This window comes from Corella eumyota, chromosome 3, assembly GCF_963082875.1.
Source record: "Corella eumyota chromosome 3, kaCorEumy4.1, whole genome shotgun sequence".
Taxonomy (NCBI): domain Eukaryota; kingdom Metazoa; phylum Chordata; class Ascidiacea; order Phlebobranchia; family Corellidae; genus Corella; species Corella eumyota.
The window spans coordinates 8965231-8984733 of NC_137492.1; the positions used below are offsets into that span (position 1 = coordinate 8965231).

General features: G+C 35.5%; 1 protein-coding gene across 3 annotated transcripts; it reads left to right on the forward strand.

Annotated features, from left to right (window-relative positions):
* The first annotated feature begins 1977 nt into the window (after nucleotides 1-1977).
* Nucleotides 1978-14046, forward strand: LOC145746375 (uncharacterized). Of its 3 annotated transcripts, none has more exons than XM_082564648.1 (14): nucleotides 1978-3198; nucleotides 3942-4103; nucleotides 4476-4751; nucleotides 5193-5384; nucleotides 5576-5694; nucleotides 5888-6110; nucleotides 6267-6386; nucleotides 6489-6701; nucleotides 6806-6921; nucleotides 7000-7141; nucleotides 7221-7315; nucleotides 7427-7584; nucleotides 12700-12757; nucleotides 12892-14046. In XM_082564648.1, the coding sequence occupies exons 1-14, from the start codon at nucleotides 2262-2264 to the stop codon at nucleotides 13384-13386; spliced, it is 3306 nt and encodes a 1101-aa protein (XP_082420774.1). In that variant the 5' UTR covers nucleotides 1978-2261; the 3' UTR covers nucleotides 13387-14046. The 3 variants fall into 3 exon arrangements, with proteins under 3 accessions (XP_082420774.1, XP_082420772.1, XP_082420771.1); XM_082564646.1 differs by having other exon boundaries at nucleotides 2111-3198; nucleotides 7430-7584; XM_082564645.1 differs by having other exon boundaries at nucleotides 2111-3198; nucleotides 6270-6386.
* Nucleotides 14047-19503: the final 5457 nt, after the last annotated feature.

Here is a 19503-nt window from a genome sequence, read left to right on the forward strand (position 1 = left end):
CAAAATGCGAACTTACTTGTCATTCGAATTATATTAAAATAAGCACGACGATAAGGTCGCGGTTAATTTTCGGAAATAAAATGGATTTGTTTTAGTTTGTTTTAGAAAATTACCCGAAATTAAAATTTTTGATCGATTGCTTTTAAATTTAATTGGGTTAATTGCCTAAACGAATAAATGTTTACGCATTGTTTATCATGTCATTTTAACATGAAAGTTAAGTAATGTTATTGAGTCATAATGAATTGCTTGTTTATTATGACGTTTGTTAATTTGTCATTTTAGTTTTGTAACGAACATAGGTTGTCAATTATGACGACATAAACCATATATTGTTACGAATTAACATTCGCTATTGTTTTAACGTAGTAAACAAGTACAGGCAGACAGGTTAGCCCATAGAATCTCAGTTCAACACTTAATCATATTAGTCAAGTTAAAATCATCTGGTCTTAGTCTATTGATGCTTCAAACTGTTGTTTACAAGTGTTTATCACTTAAGTAAAGCGTAGCTAGAAAAAATAATTGTATAAACACACAAAAAATTTATATCAGGAAAGTTAAGGACCAAATGATATTAAGCCTATCAGGTTATTGTATAGTAAAAACAGCCGTGGTTCTATATGATTATAGCGAAAAGAAACCGTTGTTAAAATAAGCGTAAACATTATGTTACTCAATTCAGCATCCTGTTTTCTAAAAGCAAAGCGGATATTTTTAGCAAGTTATTCTATTGATTTGAGCGCAATATTCAATACCCTTTGTTAAGGCTTTGTTTATTGGGCTTACTGATGGCATTGTGATGCTCCATTGTTCGCCGTGTTTGTGTTGTTTGGCTCGCAACAACAGCTTTTTGTTATTGTTGGCGTTAGCTTGGGGAAGCCATTAAGTTCGAATATGTGGCAATTCTTTTGTCGATTCCCGCAATGAAATATTAATACCCTGAGAGGCATCGCCGCGTCTCAGTTGTCTTTTTTTGTTCGGGCATCGATTAATCGATATTTGTGTTTTATTGAGCGTTCGTGTTTGCTTTGTCGTAGACAAGATGAAAACCCTAGTTACAGGATTAAAAAAACATCGGCGACTTCAACAATACAAAAACAAAGTTGTCGCAGAAGTATAATAAGTTTAACCTAGCTAAATGCGGAAACTGTAAAATGCAGTATTTTTCATTGGATATATTGTTTTTATGGTGCGTTAGAAACGTTGTTTCGACGGTAATTTTATAAAGTTCGAAGGTCGTTTTATTAGAACAACGACTTGTTTACGTGTTACTAGCTTTGCTGTGCAGCCCTAATAGCGGAAATTGTAACTAAATATAAAAAACCGTTCACGAGTTGTAAAACAACGTTATTGACAGCACTACAGTAGGCCAAATGAGCGGTAGATATAGGTAACTAACTACAAGGCAGCTTATCTATTTTAAATCCATGGTTTAATATGTATTTGTTTCGTGAGATGTTAAACCGTGCAATCAATTTAAAATTAATAACGATTTAGTTGTTTATGAGAATTCAATCGTTTTTTGCGCTTTTTAAACGTGAAGGGCTATTGAGTGGCAATTTAACAATGGGTAATATCAGAATGTCATTAATAGTTCACGAGGAATTTATAGGAATTTTATTTAGAATTGCCAATGTCATTTATTCGAATAATTGCTTGTTTTATTCGGCAAAGTAACGTGATTTCGATGATTAATAGCGGCCTGTCTGTAAACCTTATAACTAATTGTACCTTCGTTTCCCATCGCGTGCAGCTAGGTTGTAAACACGAGCTTGCGGGCACCGCATCGTTTATTTTCATTCCGTATTTTTCATGTAATGGTGCAGAAAATTTGGATTTTTTCAACAAAAAAATCACGCCGCCTTATATAAATCGCTGCGAGGCTGGGATACAGGTAACAGTCGCCGCCGCCGCCCAGTCGACGGTTTGCCTAAATAAATAAAACACAGCAGATGTTTTAGATATTTTATTTATTAATTGTGTTCTTTTACAGATCTGTTAAAATTAAAAACGCTAATTTAGATAACAAAAGTGCAAGAACAGAAGATAGCTCTTTGTCAAAGACCGGGAAAAAATCGACCCGACAGCGGCGAAAGAGTGCTTCAGTACCCCGCAGAATTAAACAGGCCAGCCCGAAGTTTTCGAATGAAATAACCGATATCGATCAGCAAAAAGGAAAAAGTCTAGACTCGGTATTGCAGCGAGTTTTTAAAGGTAAACGCCGAGAGTTTACGAATAGTTTTACACAGAACTCAAGGATGATTGATATGCACGAAACAATCAGTATAGGCCACCACCACTCCAAGCCTGTTGGTGGGGTCACCGTTTCACCAGGCTCTGTCGAATCCGCTGCCAGTTTATATAGCAACGAACGTGAAAACGACAACTTGTCGGACAGCACCTCTTCCAGAAGTCCAGAGCCATTTGTTAAGATTTTACCGAGAAGCAATAGCGAAACAACATCGGATCAAGAAATGCAGACCGCGTTTGAGAACACCGCAGCTAATTTGAAGCGATCGCAATCATCCGAAGAAATGCGTCGCAGTATGGGATCCCCACAACAGGATAAATCACCAGTCAGACACAGCCTAAGTGCGGACGGTGAGGATACCAGCAGCATGCAAGTTGCCCGATTCGTTTCTAGTGCTTACCCTCAGAGCATGTCTCACCTTCCGTTTCAGCAAAATCCATCGTCCAGTTACCTCCCAATACCTTCTTCAGCATACGACACGATGGCAAGTAACTCATCCAGTGCTATGGCGGCAATCGCAGCTGGAATAGCCCTACCTACCATGATTCCAACAAGCGCAATGTCCATTCCACCTATGATGCAGATGAGCGACAAAGAAAACCAGTTTACGATTGATAACTACAGAAGGGTAGAAGCTAAAAACGAAAGCAAGACAAAACCCAATTTTTCTGGAGCAAGAGGCATCATTGGTTCTAGTTCCGCAGCATGTCGGGTAAATGGGTCCCCGCCGCCGGAAGAAAGGTCTCAATACAAGAGGCCCCCACACACTTACCCGGCCTTGATCGCGTCCGCTATCTTGGATAGCCCAGGACATTTAATTACTCTCCGTGGCATATATGATTACATTATGAACCACTTTCCTTACTATAAATACTGCCACGACAAATCGGCATGGCAGAACTCAATTCGGCACAATTTGAGTCTCAATCAGTGTTTTATCAAAGGTATGTTAAACTTATTATTATTTTAAACAGTTTATGTTAAAAAAAAAATGTTTTACGTTTTGCAAAATGAGTTAATTTAAATTGCAAATTGACAAATAGTCTGGATTTTTAACAATATAAATTGCGCATAAAACAATAAGTTACATAAATAAAACCTAAGCGGGAATTTGTGTTCTTCGAAGCCCAACCTGCGAAACAATGGGAATGGCAGATTGTGTTTTATAGATATGCGTCTTTTTCCGAGAACGAAAAAAATACATGATTTCACGCTAGCAAAATACGATAAAAACATATATGTAAATGGCATGTTAAATTAGATTGGCGTATGACTCGATTTTTTCTGAATAATTAACCAAACTGTATTACGTAACGTACGTAAAATTAAAAAAAACACTGTTTTGTTTTGATGTGACATCAATATAAAAGTCTGAATAGTTGGGCAGTTTATTACACTTTATTTTTTTTTGTTTGCCTTTTATAAATTTTAATTATCAATCCATCATGGCTTTCCAAATAGGAAGGAAAATGTGGAAGATTAATGGAAATTGTTTAAGTTAAGCGCGATCGCGGGAGTCGGATTTCATGCTTGCGGCCACCTTCCCTTTCCTGACTTTACGCAATTTTGAAAAATTCGACTTTAAATTTAACGTTTTTGTTGGATCTGGTGGCAGCGCTTTTAGTACAATAATTACTCTTTAAACAAACTGTTTCTGTGTGACTTTTAAATTTTTTTTCTAATTTAGTTCCAAGATACGAAAACGCAGCAAAGTCAAACTACTGGACGATGACTCGCGAAGGATTCGACGAATTCGGGAACGAAAACAGCTTCAAAAGAAGGCGAAGACGCGGAGCAGCCCTCGCGCCAATTTCCGCTTACAAGGCAAAAAAATACCAGAACTCCGAAGGTAAATTTAGCCTCATGTTTTTTGATGTATTATCATTAATGTTAGCATAAAAGGGAGGCCTCTTGTTCACTCAGTAACTGGATACTTCCCTCGTGGGAGCAAAACAGCGTGTTATTCAAAGCCCTGGATGTAAGGTTCCTATAAACATCGATATCAATTATGTCGCGCGCACACACACAATAAATGCAAGCGCTTACTAACAAATAACATATGGAATTTTTTGTTTTATCCTTTATTTAACATTAAATTTGATTGCCCAATATCCGTTAGAAAGGACTTTATACGCTTCGACATAAAACCTATTAATCATAGTAATTAGAATTTACAAAAATAGCTTTTCAAACAAATTAGAATAACAACTTTGTTATATAGGGGGAGGTAAAAGAAAATCGAACCAAACAGGAAGTCCCAGGCGGAATTCTCCAACTACCAACTCCTCAGGTAATACTACCGATGCGTCTTTGCAATCCCAAAGAATGGGAATGCATCCTATAAGCTGGCCGTATCCGGATCTTGCCAGCTTCCACGATGATGCTGCCAGGATCTCATCCTCCAACAGAAGAAAGAGATCACAAAGTCCTCAGGGAGAAGAAGGAATCAAGCATCCCCGAATGGTTGTTTTAAAACAGGGAGACGGTCCAAATCTAGGTATGTTGTTTGTTTTTAATAATATAAAGTTGTTGTTTTAATTCGACGTGAGTACATCAGCTGTCATTATGCGTCATAAGTGAAAACAAGATGCGTAATTAGTGTTTTGATATCACTGACCGATTTATTACGCATTGCTTTTACACTGGCCAGCGCTTGTGTGTATTTACCGGATACTTTTTAGCGGATGTCAGGCGTCACAATATGCATGCTTGAGCCTTGCATATAAATGTATACGTCACGTTTGACAAATGTTATGTTGCCGTTCGTGACAAGTTCTTGTGAAAATCTGATGCGCGCGCCAAAGTTTCGGTATGCTTTGCACGCAAACTTCGCCTTTTTCTCTCTTGTCAAAACATGAATAGGCAACATTTTTGCCCGCTAAAAGGTCATCGTAGTGCCACATCGTGTCTCATTAAATTCCTATATACATTTATATAGGTGGAATAAAAGGCGACGAGCAACAAAGACCTAACTCACTTTCCTCAGTTGAGGAAATGCAAGGGACCTTGAACTCGTTTAGTAAATCTCTTATAGACACAACAGGGATGTTGACTAAATCAAGTCGACCCTCCGGTATGCTTCCAACTTCGTCACAACCTTGGTTAGCTGCCGCGCAGAAAAACCTTATGGGTAAACCCAGTTTCCGTTATATTTAAACAGAATTGAATATTGTAGTTTTTTGATAACACGAGTAACACAAAACCTAACATCGGCTACATAACATAACATCCTTTGTTCTATTGAGTAATAATTGTGTGTATACAAGGAATTTCTTATCTGCGTGGCCACATTTACACAATCTCTTGTTTTATTCGTTTCAGCCTCGTCGGGAATGTTTATGCCTTCTCTTGTCAATCAGGGTTTGATGACGTCATCCGACGATAACAATGTACTAAATGGAACGCCCGAAGAAGTGCCCGTGATGATGGAAAATGTTAAGGTTAGTATCTAAAGCGGCGCCATGAGTAAATACACAAAAACTCTTACATGTGACGTCAACTGTGCTTGTATGCACGTTTATTCTAAACGTGGTGTTAATATAAATATGACAAACTCATTAGGTCCATTTCCTTTATGAAATATTAAGGCATATTACTAATAAAATGACTACATAACTTTTAAATTAAACACAGATTGGAAGCGAAGTTACCATTAAGTTTGACGCTTCGGAGATTCCAATTCGTCATTTTCGATGCTTGTTCTGCCATTACACTTACGTTAGCACTGCATCTTCGCTTCTGGAACAACACGCACGCATGTTGCACCAATTGGAAATCACAAACGCCAAGGCCAAAGCCGTAGCAGCAGCCGCAGTTGCCAAAACCCAATCCGACAGAATAGCCACAGAGAGTAAAGGTAAAAAAATTTACAGTCGTTGGATTTTACATACGTGATCTTTTTATTAATGTTACAAGTAGGTCATGTAAAATTAAAGTAAAGTGTCAATATTTAATAATCGCACGCTTCATATTTAATCAATTATTAAAACGCTTTGTCATCTTACTATTTTAGCAGATTCATCAGAACGTTTGATGTCACTTCAAAACATGGTCTCAAATCTATCGCCGAGGTCAATGATGGCTGCTGCTCACTCTAACGCACACAATCTTCTTGCTGCCGCGCAAGCATCAGGTGGGTTTGTGATTTAGTTCATGAAATTTTCACTTTAATCCCCCAAAAAACTTATAAGTTAAAGTAAATTAAATAATTCAATTTTAAAATTTTGCGGTTTAGGTGCAAACAACAACGCTTTTCCATATTCGGTTAGTTTTGCTTCTGGTCTTCTCGACGAATCGGTTATGAGGTCTTTCGCTGAACAAGTTAGTTCCTCGCAAAGCCAACATGATGTCAGTCGTGAACACGAAGAAGGGATGGCAAACTTGGAAGCGTATAACGCATACCAAAGACAACATGCACTGAGCAATGCGTTACAGCAGGCTGCTTCAGGTACAAAAATCATTTTGTTTATTTCAATTTAATTTTCTCTTATTTTATGAACATTATTAAATTTCGTTTTTAAACTTAAATTTGCATTGTATTTAATTGTTTAGTTCCTTCGGCGTCGGGCTTGCCACAAGAGCAGTTACGTTTGTTTTATCAACAGCTCGCAATGAATAACTCTTTGATGGCAAACGGTGCAGCTAGCTCAGCCAACTTCCAAAGACCGGTATGTAAACTTTTGGTCATTCCTACTAAATTTGGTTAATAGAACTACAAAAAAATAACGTTAACTTCTTTCGTTTAGGTTCTTGCTCAAGAGACTGAACAATCTACACAGTTAAAACAACTGTGGCAGTACCAACAAAAGCTTCTTGAGCTTACCCAAATGAAAAATCTCGAAACTCAAAGAATTGGTTCACCAGAAAACAGGCCCAATTCTCAACAAAGTAAAAATTATTTCCCAAAGAAAACTTTTTTAAACTGTTAATTTTGAGAATTTTTAAACTGTTAATTTTGTTATGTTAGGCGGAAGCGTCGCTGAAACAAGATCCTCTCCCTGTAACAGTCCTAACATTAACTCCGGGAGTGAATCTGACTTAAAGAAAAGCATCCACGGCTGGGTAAGTAAATTAACCTCTACATACCAACATGGAATGCTGATGGTGTCAAATATGTTAATGGTAATTGAATTAACCGACACATTAAGTTAACGTTCTGCGGTTATGTTCTAGAAGCAATGCAACCGATGCGACTTCACCGCAAAAGGGGTTCACGGACTCGAGCTTCATTGCCGAAAAGCTCACGAGCAGTCGGACGCCGCCACGCCATCAGAAACTTGCGTCATAAACCCTTCGATTGGAAGCGGCAATGCTTCGCCGAACTTGGATTTGTAAGTATTTCGAATTGACATGTAAAACAGCCTTTTCCCCGTTGGGACTATATAAACAACTGTCGAACTTGTTTTTAACCCTACAAATGCTAAATACAACTGTGAATCATTTCCTATAATTTAATTTGGATAAGCGAGTATTGATAATAGGGCACGTCAGTTACATAAACGCAAACCCTGTTTTGACAACGGTTCAACTTCATAGTGTCATCAATAAAATTGGAATTCGCAATAAACGCCCTGGGTTACTTATTAATTGTTCCTCATTAAATCTATATTAACATGTGACAATACACTTAATTTAAAAAGCAACATGTCACAGTTTACAGAATTTACCACAAATTTTAAAGCTTAAATTCCAAATTCCCCGCTCTTCGAAAACAACTCGGAGCCTCGTTGGTTTCTCGTTCAGTTTAAAAACTTCCGATGTCGTGTAAGCAATACAGCAAGTCAACAAAATACGGCGCGTTGTTTACGTGGGGTTTAGGCGCCTTTTGTTGACTTAAAACGAGTTCAACGACTCTTAGAAAAACTCGCAAATGAGAAGCGACACATTTACGTGCTATACAAAGCGGGAGTTGAATTCACATTTAAACAATAACTGTTACGCAATCACTCCTGTGTAGAACAACGGCGGTGATTTGACGCGTTGTTTAACTTGGTTTTCTGCGTGACGTCACTTCCTGTTTACAAAAATATGGTTGACATTGTTGTATGGTAAATAATGTGCGCTGGTGATAAGTCTAAACGAGATTGCAAATTCAAGCTTGTTTATCTTGTTTACCGATTAAGCCAACAAGCTAAATGCTCGGTAATGTTTGTATGTTCCCAGAACTTGTTTGTTTGAAACGTTAAGAATGTTTATGACGTCATCACGAGCTGATATCGGATAAGGCATAAACATAACACCTGAATGTAAGAAATTCAAAAAATGGAAAAAATAACAAAATATTTTTTGCGTTAAAAAAAATTAAAAAAAATAAAATTTTGAGTTAGATTTTTGGGGGCGTGTTGTTTGCGTTAAACTCAAGTTTGCGTGCGGGCACTTGAGTGTGGTCACGCTGAATTGAACACGGAACTACACGTACACCCGCAACGCGACACTATGTATATCAAAAGCGTCAAAAGACATGTTTTTACGCACACAAAGATAATTTTATAAAAAGGGAGCGTATTCAATTACCCTGTCTTAATATATATTTACGACTATTTCAATAGCGTTAAATTGTGCCTCTTTTTATATGGAGCATTGGTTAAATATACATTATACAACAAAGGGCGTAAAATAAATGTCGACAATACTTTAAATTATTATTGTAAATATAAAATCTTTTCTTGTTTTTCTTGGGAGAAATACAAACACGTTTGGCGAAGCCGTAATGGAAACCTAATGTTGTTACACGAACCTTCGACTGTTGACAACATGGGGTTGCGAGAATTCGCGGTGATGTCATAACGACTTGTTGTTTTCGTTTAACGACCACTCAAAACCACTTGTGGGAAAAATAAAGCGATGTGTTTATTCGCCATTACAGAATGTTGTTTATATCAAATCGATTTCTTTGTTCTTCTGGTCGTTATATTGTGCGCATGCGATTTTAATTCCACGAAATCTCATTCGTTTTTTTGTCGGGATTGTTTTTAGGCGTCGGCTCCGTGCGATTTAAATACGACTTACAGCTTCGGATCACTTCCAACATATTTTCACAGCGAGTCATGCGCAACTCGTGGTTTATTTATCGATTGACGCATGGCTTCACGTAAACATCGCGTGTGAGCAACGAAGCTGGACCAAACAAATAAAATCGCGAAAAACATTTTTCCCGGATTAAATCATTGTGTTTATTCTGCTGGGAGATTAGGGCGAGAACTTTCCATGGCAATGTAATACGTTAATCAAAACTTTGGGGCCGGATAATGGCGGTCAAATACGAACAAAGAGTAATCTTATAAAATTAAAATAACTCTTCCATCACTAAAATAATATTAATACGATTTTTAACAAATTTTCTAAAAAAAAATCGGTTTATTGCGTTATGATGAATCTGATAAGACTTCTATGGACGCATGTGCGGCATGCCCTTTTCCCAGTGACGTCAGAAAATCGAATGTGGGCGGAGCCTAAATAGATCGCGGATGATTGACAGAGGTTCCTGGCAGAAAAGGTGGCTGTTTTCGGTCGAATAATAGTCGAGATGTTGGAACATAAAATAAACAATCAAGCCTGGCTCGCACGCAACACAATGAAATAAGGCCCTGGGCTAGGCTCGTGTTTCCTTGAATAACCACTCCAACGAAAGCGGATTTTTTCTTACCACGCGATTTAAAACAATTCCCTCTGACCTTTGCAATGCTAAATTAGGCGCAAGTTGCTAAGATAAATCATCTCGCGTGATAACGACTTGATTTTTTTTCTCGAATCCGATGTTGCACAATCAAACAACCTTTTCAACAGCCTCGCGCTGTTTATTTTCGATTTCTTTGTTGTCCAGCCGCAAGAATATAAACACTCCGAGAAAATATCCGCTTAAATCGTGGGAACATAAACGACTTAAAGCCTTATTTGATCGCTAATGAGATTTATTTGTCACGGCCGAACATATCGATTAGTTATTCTAAACCTTTAATTTGTAATAAAACAAAGACGCTTCGCACATAGGGATCATCCGAAAGAAGAAATTGTGGTAATCGCATTGTTTCAAGTCGGTCGTCACTCGTTTAAAGAGCTAATGTAGTCGGCAAGCAGTGACGAGAAGGCTAAGCGACCGCATTGTGTACGACAAACGGCTGGTAATATAAACATTTCGTGAGAGCCGCTTCATGCACAGGCACGCGATACTTTGCCCGCTTGCGTGTCAGCGAATTCGCGATCTGAGCTGGAATTTTTGGCGTTTGCCGCAGCGAAAAATAATAGACAACAACAAAAACACTATAAATATATTACCGCCTTGTGTGACTACTCTCCTGGATAGGATAGCGTGTTTGCGGCTTTCTTTATGACGTGGGTAATTCGAGGAGCGATCAGACACGGTTACTTTCAAAGAGGAATCGATCAATTTTGTTTCCATTCAGTCTTATGAGTAACATTTTTTATATTTATTAAATAAAAAATAAAAAAACTAATAAGATTCGGGGATTTTTTTTATAAATACATTCCATTCTAGTTGATAAACCGAACAACGCACTTGGTATTTTTAACTGCTGCTTAATTTTATTTTTGTAAAATCGAAATCGGATTTTGGCGAAAAAACAATTAAAAAAGTCTAACTTTAATTCGGTCAAATAGCGGACGAGTAGAAATCCGGGAAATTTTCTTCGCCAATGCGAATGCCAACGATCGTAATTATTTGTGGATAAGCGAAGTCAAAATCGATTCCAAACCTGGTGATTTTGGTCTAAATCGAGTGCGTTAATCACTGGCTTGCAGAGCCTTATTGTCGGATGATAATTCGTTTACGAAATCGGCCGACGGACAAGCATAGTGCGGTTGGTAATATGCGTTTGAAATCTGTTCGTTGCGTGCGAACGCTTCGCGTGACAACAGGCCTTCTCTCGCTTCTCGCGGCCTTGTAATCGAACCTGTCTGTTATTTTGTTTACGTTCGCCTACACCAGACTTTATTCCGTTTCTTCTCTTCTCTCGTTCGCCTCCCTCTCGCTCGTAGCGTGCAAAAAACAAGGCAAAACGCATGAGCGTGCACGCGCTACGCCTGAATGTTAGGCGAGTGTGTGCGACGTCGTGCCTACTCCTGAACTTCGATGTTTCGCTTTGTTACGTCACAACACAAAGGCGCCTGGTCCGGCGGCAAAGGCGTAATACAAAAATTGATGATTATTACCTTTTTTATTCCTATTTATCCGTTTTAAAAAAAGTTATTTAAATACACATCAATTCATTTTCAAATATAGTAATAATACATTGCTACTTGAAATTACATTAAATCCTTAAAATAAAGCCAATATTGTACCTTTCCCTCCACTGTATGATCACAACTCATCGGTGTCAGATTAAGTAGTGCAAACATATACATCGTGTGTGTTGGTTACCTATATAATGATCGCGTGCAAGCTTTGAGCTGGGTATAACCGCAATCGACATATCTTTATTTTTAAGCGATAAACATCTTTATTAGTTTATAATACGAGCTGCGTTCTTTGCGTCTTCGCAAGCGTCAGCATGGTCCGCATAATTTCGCATTAGCACTTCTGTAGCGGTAAACTGAAAATGCCAGTAATAAAAATAGAAAAATCCTTGTGAATAAATTCAATAAAGTGACGACTTTCTTGTGTTTTGAATACAGACTAGCGTGGCTTGGCCAAATTTTTCTGATGGGTGTTGAATAGTTTGCGGTTTAATTACTTCTTTGACATTTCAAAAAATTTTGGCTAATTTTTCTTTAAGTTTGATGTATTACAAAACGCGCTTAATTAATCATTAACAACAAAACATTTATTGTTAAGTACAAAGGTGTAAATGTTGGATTAATTTTGAATAATTCATGTTTATATATACTTTTTTACGACATTTCGTGAATATACAAATAAATTAGGCGTCACTCGATACGCCATAATCAGACCTCGTAATCAGCTCTGATCCGCTGCGAGATATCAATAACAGTAACCTCAGCCCGACATATCCATCTCAACATGGCCAGATTAAGGCTAGAAATAAACAAACCAGTCATCTATAAATAAGCGGTCGAAGCTTCTCTCACGCAACTGCGGGCCTACAGTCACGCAAGGCTCAAATTTACAGAGAGGCTATGAATCAGTGTCATGCCGGCTATTATTGTTTATGTTCACTTGGCCCGCCACTTTTAGGCTTCGCACGCTACCCAAAGCAAGCCAAGTTGGCATTCCGTGTAAAGCAAGGGCCGACTACGACTTTTGTGACGTAGTTTGTTTCTCTTTTCGCCTGATTCATTCAAGAAACTGTTACTACACTTCGCGCTTCAATTCTCCTGTTGCAAGATCGCGTGCTATGTTTATGTAACGATTTAGCCCATATAAGCGACCGCGACTGCCAAGCGCTTATCTTACAATAGTTATTTCTGTTATTCCCGCACCTAATGTTCATGTTTTGATTATTCATGAGTTTTGTGTTTTCTATTTTTAGGTTCCGAAAAGACGAAAAGCAATCTCCTCAACCGTTCAACAAACAAACACCCGATGAGGTGAGTTAACATTTAATTAAAATCTTGATATTTAAGTGTTATTAAAAAATATAATCTAAACATTTAATTTGGCATTTTATACCATTTTATAGACAATGATTTTGTTGTATGTTTAAACACTTTTTTATTTACAGCAATGCGGAAGTCCATCTGTGACGTCACCATCTTACCCCACGCCTCCTCTTTCGAACTCACCTTCGTACACAAAACGAAACTTCACCCCCCTTGACTTAAGCGGAGCAAAAGAGGAAGAACAAAGTGAGAAACAATCCAAATCCGGAAGAACCGGAGAAAAAAGGTCGCGAGATGAGGTCACAGGGTCGAGGACGTGTCGTCATTGTGACATCACGTTTGGCGATGAGATGATGTTCGCGTTGCACATGAGTTGTCACGATAAAAACGAACCGTTCCAATGCACTATTTGCGGCCAGGACTGCCACGAAAAATATTACTTTAACGTTCATCTTCTGCGGGGACTTCACCAAACCAATAACAACAACCAGGTGGCCGAAGCAAGCCAGGCTGCTTCGAGGCTAACCGATGTTCGTCGTCAGAGCAGCGACTCCCTGTCCTCTAACCCGATGAGATCGAGAATAAACAGTAACAACAGCGACACCACTTCGGCGTAATTAACTGAATTCCCGAAATGCGTATTTTAAGAATTTAGGTTTATGAAACTGCGCGATTTTTTATGTTGTGTTTTTATAGTGTATGTCATTGTTCAAAAGACGCACGTATTCGTATATAAATATATGTGTTTGTGTTAAGGTGAAATGTTCAAAACAGAACAAACTTTGTTCAATCCTACCTACCAGGTACCTATTTACTGATTGTTCCTATTTGTTTGCTTGTGTTCCATGACAATTTTGATTTTACGAAATCAAACTAGAAACTTTACAATCATTTACAACTTTTCACAATCCTTTTAAAAAGCGAAAAAAATCACTGCAATTTATATTTCAGCCCCTTTTTTTTTTATAGAACATTTAAAAAAATGTTGTTGTTTTTATTTGAAAATGCCGTGTCAAGCCTATTATAGTTCCACGCTAAGCAAAACGGGGCCGAATATTGACTGTACTTTCTAGCGATTTAAAATTTGAGTTATTTACGTATATGACGATGATTTATGTTTTTGCTTGTTTACGCTTAATTTTGCCTTAAAGGGAAATGTATAAGCCTTGTTTTTTTGTTTTTTTCTGATGATGTTGTAATTTGCCATAATCGTAACTGTCCACGACAATTTAATAATGTATATATATTTATCGAATTATAATAAATTGAACTGGTTGAATTAATTTTGTTATGTTCTGCAGAAGAATTTAAGTCATGCCTTAAAATATTTTATTAAAAGCTGAAATTGAAACATTTCGTGATAAGAAAGAAAAAAAAATTGGCACCGTTTTTTGAGCATTGTTATCAACAAATTTGACCTATATTACATTGAATTAACCAAAAAAAACATTTAATTGATTCCGATTAACAATAATGAATCAATTCTCTCAAGCCATGCTGGCGGTGTGCAGGCCGCAAATTAGGCTATTCAATTTGTTTATGTGAATACAGCGGATGAAGCGATAAAGATAGCTCGTTACGAACGGCACGCGATCGTTATTAACCTATAGACGGGCACTTAAGAAATGTATGACAACACCATACTTGGCGTAAACAATGGTGAATTATAAACGATGTTTTATGACAACAACATTGAGTATTTACCCATTCGCACGCAATCGTTTTTCGCTTGTTTTACATCAAAGTTTACGGGAAAAACCGAGACACAGGCATTTTACATAACCAAATGTCAATTTACTTACAGTGTTTTGTTCCAATTTAATTGTAATAAATAATATTGGAATCCGATACGCTGTCAAATATTTAAGCTAGTTTTATAAAAAATCGAGATTACGAGAAATAAAAACATTTTTTTTATTCGACCTACACAAATTTTTTCCCCAAAAAAAACATCATTTTCTGTTTCATAAAAACATAAAAGTTTAATTAGTTTCTAGAAATCGATATAAATATGGTTTCGGTGTGTTAAATCTTGAGTCAAATAGGATCATAATTAATTTTTTCCTTAAATGCAAATTATTTCCGAATTTCCTTTGTATAGAAGCACAGCTCGTTAGCGCCAACTAACGTATGTATAAACTACACGAAAAAGTTCGATCATCTTGTAATTTAGTCTAAAGTTTGGGTGACATTATAACAAAATTTTCAAGTAAATATTACTCTCACTCTCAACCGATTATTGATACAAGACAATTAAAGAAAGTTAAGGTCGCTTTATTGGTTTACCTTAAAAAAAAATTATCTAACTTTGTTATCTATAATTGTACTAAAGCATATACGCTTTCTGTTCAATAACAAAACACTGCGCCAACATACTTTAAAATTAAAAAACGCTATAAAATGCACTTAAAACATAACAATAAGTTTATAATATCCATATACACAGAACAGTACCGGTTTGAATTACCCAAAAAGCTTAATATCAACAAACCGCTGCAAGTACCTTTAAAGCAGAACTTGCTGTATTATAGGGCACAAGATTACAACGTACGCTTGTTTTCAGGGCACGAAATCACAACGCCAACGTTACATATACGTTTTACTTGCTATCAGCAATCGATACATTTTGCCGACATTTTTTTTACATCTTGTCGCAAGTCGGCACTAAAGCGCTAATATCTTTAGTAGTCCGGTAGAGTGGTATAGCATTAAAAAAAGGAAAAGTGGTATAGTATCATGTGGTCGGACTGCGAGCTAAAAAGTTTTCAGGTTCTAGCCACGCCGATACCACTTTATTTAAAGCCTTGTGCTTATAAATAGCTAAAGTCACGTCCCAGAAGTACACCCCCTTTTTAATACAAATAAAGCATGTCACTGTAAAAAGATATTAAATAGTAAATTGTCTAGAAAATAAAAATAAAATTCTTGGGGCTAGATACACATAACAAATAAACTCTATGTTTAGACCATAGTCAGCCCAAATCGAAATTATAAGCTGTAAATGTTATAAGTGTTTTGTCTATATGAACTTGAGGTTTTTTCAAAACGTTATTTGAAATATGTTTGGATTTTGCTTTAAGTACTTTTTTGTATTTCGTGATCGGAAAATTAAAATAAAATAAAATAAATAAAGCGCTAAATATCTATAAATTTATACACGGAATTTTTAACAAAAAGAAACACTGCATAAGTATTAATCCTTTTATTTAAATAGGTTAGATTTTAATTATATAAAGAGGAATATTTAAAATCAGTTTCACTTTAAACATGGTATATTAAACACATATATAAATTGATATCGGCATTATTACTAAAAACCATTTAACCAAAAAGATAAACCATTATTGTTAAAAAAAACGTTATTGTTAAAATGGCGTTTTCGAACAAATATGTATTTAGTTAAATGATTTTCGATGTTATAGACATTTACCATATAAATCGCACGTGTAAACCATGCTTGTACAATGTACCTAATGTGACGTCATAATACCGAGCAAGTTAGTGTGACGTGCGATTAATTAAATCATGTTAACATTAAAGGTACTAGTTCGGGTTGGTAGTTATTAAATTACTCCGAGAATTTCTTTTGAAATTGGTGTTTACATGTAAGTTTATCATTAAACTAAATCGTGTTTTGTGCTCGTTTTTCGCGAGATTTGCATGTCAGCAATAGGCCGCACAAATTCGAAGATTTCTAATCGCATTAACGATCTCAAAAATAAAAGATAACATTTTTTTTTAATATAGCGCCGCACGAAACAGATGTAAAAAATCACGGTCCTATTAAAACAATTTTTTTTAATTATTTGTTTCCGAAATCGTTAAATCCAATAAGGGGATTTTGATTTATCTTTATTTCCGCTTAAAATAGGTGTTTATGGCGGTTTTTTACTAATTTAAAAAATGCTGTTAAGTAATTCATCATATTTTACAACGACCAATAGTTAATTTTATTTTACGCAAAATTACCTTTTTTAATAATCAGTGTAAATTTAAATTGATTTTTTTGTTAAAATAACACAATGGTCATTTTCACACAAAAAAATAGTTGTTAATTTTTATTGTGTAAGATTTTTCATTTAAAGAAAAAATAATTATTGATTTATTATTTTGATTGTTAAATGTTTAAATTCGATAAAACGTTTTCCTGAACTTTCTTAAACTTTTAAAATGCGTTTGTTTTTAAGCTAGGTATATGGTTTTATTTATATAAGTTGTAATATTGTATTCGTTTTATAACAAACAAAAAAGTATTTCTAATTATCAAAAATGAGGACACTAGTTTACAAAGAAAAAAACTTGTATTAATTATTTCAATGAAAAAAAATTCTTCCATAGACTATATACTAGTAATGGAGTCGGGGATAATGTGAAAAGGTTAAAACATGTAAACATATATTTCAAAAACTGTCAAACTTAAATTTGGCGAGGACCCTAAAAATAAAAGATTTGTCCGAGGCCCCTAAACATTAAGTGGTCTTAAAAATGTTTTGTCATATAATATGATATAGTCTTTACCTGAATTGGAGCACGCGAATAAATTTTTAAATTCCTTTTAAATCTCTCATATGTCGAGTAGACCACACTTCCTCGGTGTAATTGCATACAATGTTACATCTTCACAACTCTTTCACGTCAACACGCGTCAAGTACAATACAAATTGTAGCTAAATCATGTCGCGTAAATGTGACACGGGTGAGTAAAGAGTTAATGAGGGCAAAATTTCGTATCAACGTCGACAGAAGTCGAAAGGCGAAGTGTAATTTGCCGAGATAATGCACCGAACAAAATGGACATTTTTTGTTATTGTTAGACCGCGTATGATACGACGGGTAACAATCACACCGGCTAATATTTTTAAGTTATCGCGTTCATTTAAATTCTGCCCCGCGGGCTCGCTATAATTTGTTTGATATCGTTTTGACTTTTTCTGTTCTTCGATGTTTCTACATTTGCGGTGGCCGCAAAATTGAAAAATAATTTTGATTAATTTTAACAAGTCAGAAATAATGGAAGTTTTTTTAGGAAAAATAAGCTGTAAGCCGTTCAGAAGTTCAATGTATCAAACGTAAGCCCAAGTCGTTATCTTTTACGTTGTAGACCGAGAGACTACGATTAAGTTAAGATAACACTAATATCCGAAATCGGATCGTATATTGAGGTTTTTATTGTATAAATATGGTTGTTGTGTTTCTTATAAAAGCATTGGTCATAGAAAACGCCTTTCAAAGACAGTAAACCTACATGCATAATTTACACTGTAAGTGATAAATAATTAAGTCTATTTGAACTGAACTTATGGCTTAGGCATAAGGTATTCTATCATCTTAAGTATATAGTTAAGGTAGCGAATTTACATATACAATTATAGGGTATGGTTATATACGACGAGACGTTAAATTGTAAAACGTTTTATGCCAATTAGCTCTTTCTTTGGAAATACCAGAGTTTTTTGCGGAGTTCGCGTGGGTTGTCAGGATAATTGAGGTCTCGGATTTCTTTGTAAATTGTTTGATTGGATTTCATTTCATAAACTTGGCAATTAAACACGTCATTGAAATGATGTAAATCGGTTAGGAGATTTTGAAATTCAGCCTAGATTAGGTTGAAATTCAAATAAGGTGGGTGGCTTATAGCTAAAGATATAACATTATAGTAAAAAAAGCAAAAACAAAGAGTTTAAGAATTTAGTAACGACGCTTAAAAAAATTTAAGAAAATTTCCCCCAAAAAATTTATAAATATTAAGTTTTGTTTATGGAATCGCGAAACTAATCAAAACAAATTTAATCCGCCTTGAGAAAATCGTCGATGTTTACTGCCTGTGACGTAGTGATGACGTAACAACGAAAACAAAAAAATAGATTTGAATAAAGTAATGCATACAAATCGGGCTTGTAATTGTTAAATCATTGTTTTTGAACGAGATTATATTTTCCGAAGTTGTTTATTCAAATGTGAGATTGAAAGAACGTGTTCGTAGCAGAAGATAAACTTATTGTGAAAGTTATGAACGTTTTTTTTTGACCACAGAAATTTATTTGAATTACTATTTTTCTTCCATATATTTTAAATCAAAAAAATTAGATTTCCAAGTTTAATAAACTAATTTCTACTAATTTAGTTTTTAGTTTTTGTATTTAAATTCTACACCAGAAATATTTAAAAACGAGATGTTTTTTACACAAAGTTTTAAAATTGACTTTTTTATAAAAAAATGACTTCAAATCTTTCAGTTTAGATGCTTATAAAATGGCGCGACATCAAAATTATGTAGCATTTAGTTAAAGTTTGTCAAAAGGGCAATAAACAAAAGAAAAAATAAATGAATTAATTACAATCACGAAATTTAAATTATTTATTTCTTTAATTATTTATAGACGCAAGCTCTTAAAAATTAGAGATTAATTTGTTCAATCATTTTTACGATGTGTAAAATTTAATTTTAGAAATATTGTTGCATTTTCCGAATTAGAAAAGGGTTTATGATTTCTTTTTTTCCAATACCCCAAACTTTTATTAATTTAAATTTAGTATTTTTAAAATTACATCAAACAAATGTGTTATTTATTTCTTTAATGTTAGTAGTGGGTAAAACTAAGCAACATTCTTGGACTTTTTGAAAACATTATTGTGAGTTAAACTAACAATTGAGTACGAGAAATTCTATAAACAAGTCATGCTCCGCGATTTCGATGTGACGTCATTTTACAATTAATTACATGTGCACGCAC

Bases quoted from the DNA above. Each gene is read 5' to 3' on its own strand.
- LOC145746375 (XM_082564648.1), top strand. From the start codon at position 2,262: ATGATTGATATGCACGAAACAATCAGTATAGGCCACCACCACTCCAAG. The intron at 4,752-5,192 runs GTATGTTGTTTG...ACATTTATATAG, and splicing joins GGGAGACGGTCCAAATCTAG to GTGGAATAAAAGGCGACGAG. The intron at 6,702-6,805 runs GTACAAAAATCA...TTAATTGTTTAG, and splicing joins GTTACAGCAGGCTGCTTCAG to TTCCTTCGGCGTCGGGCTTG.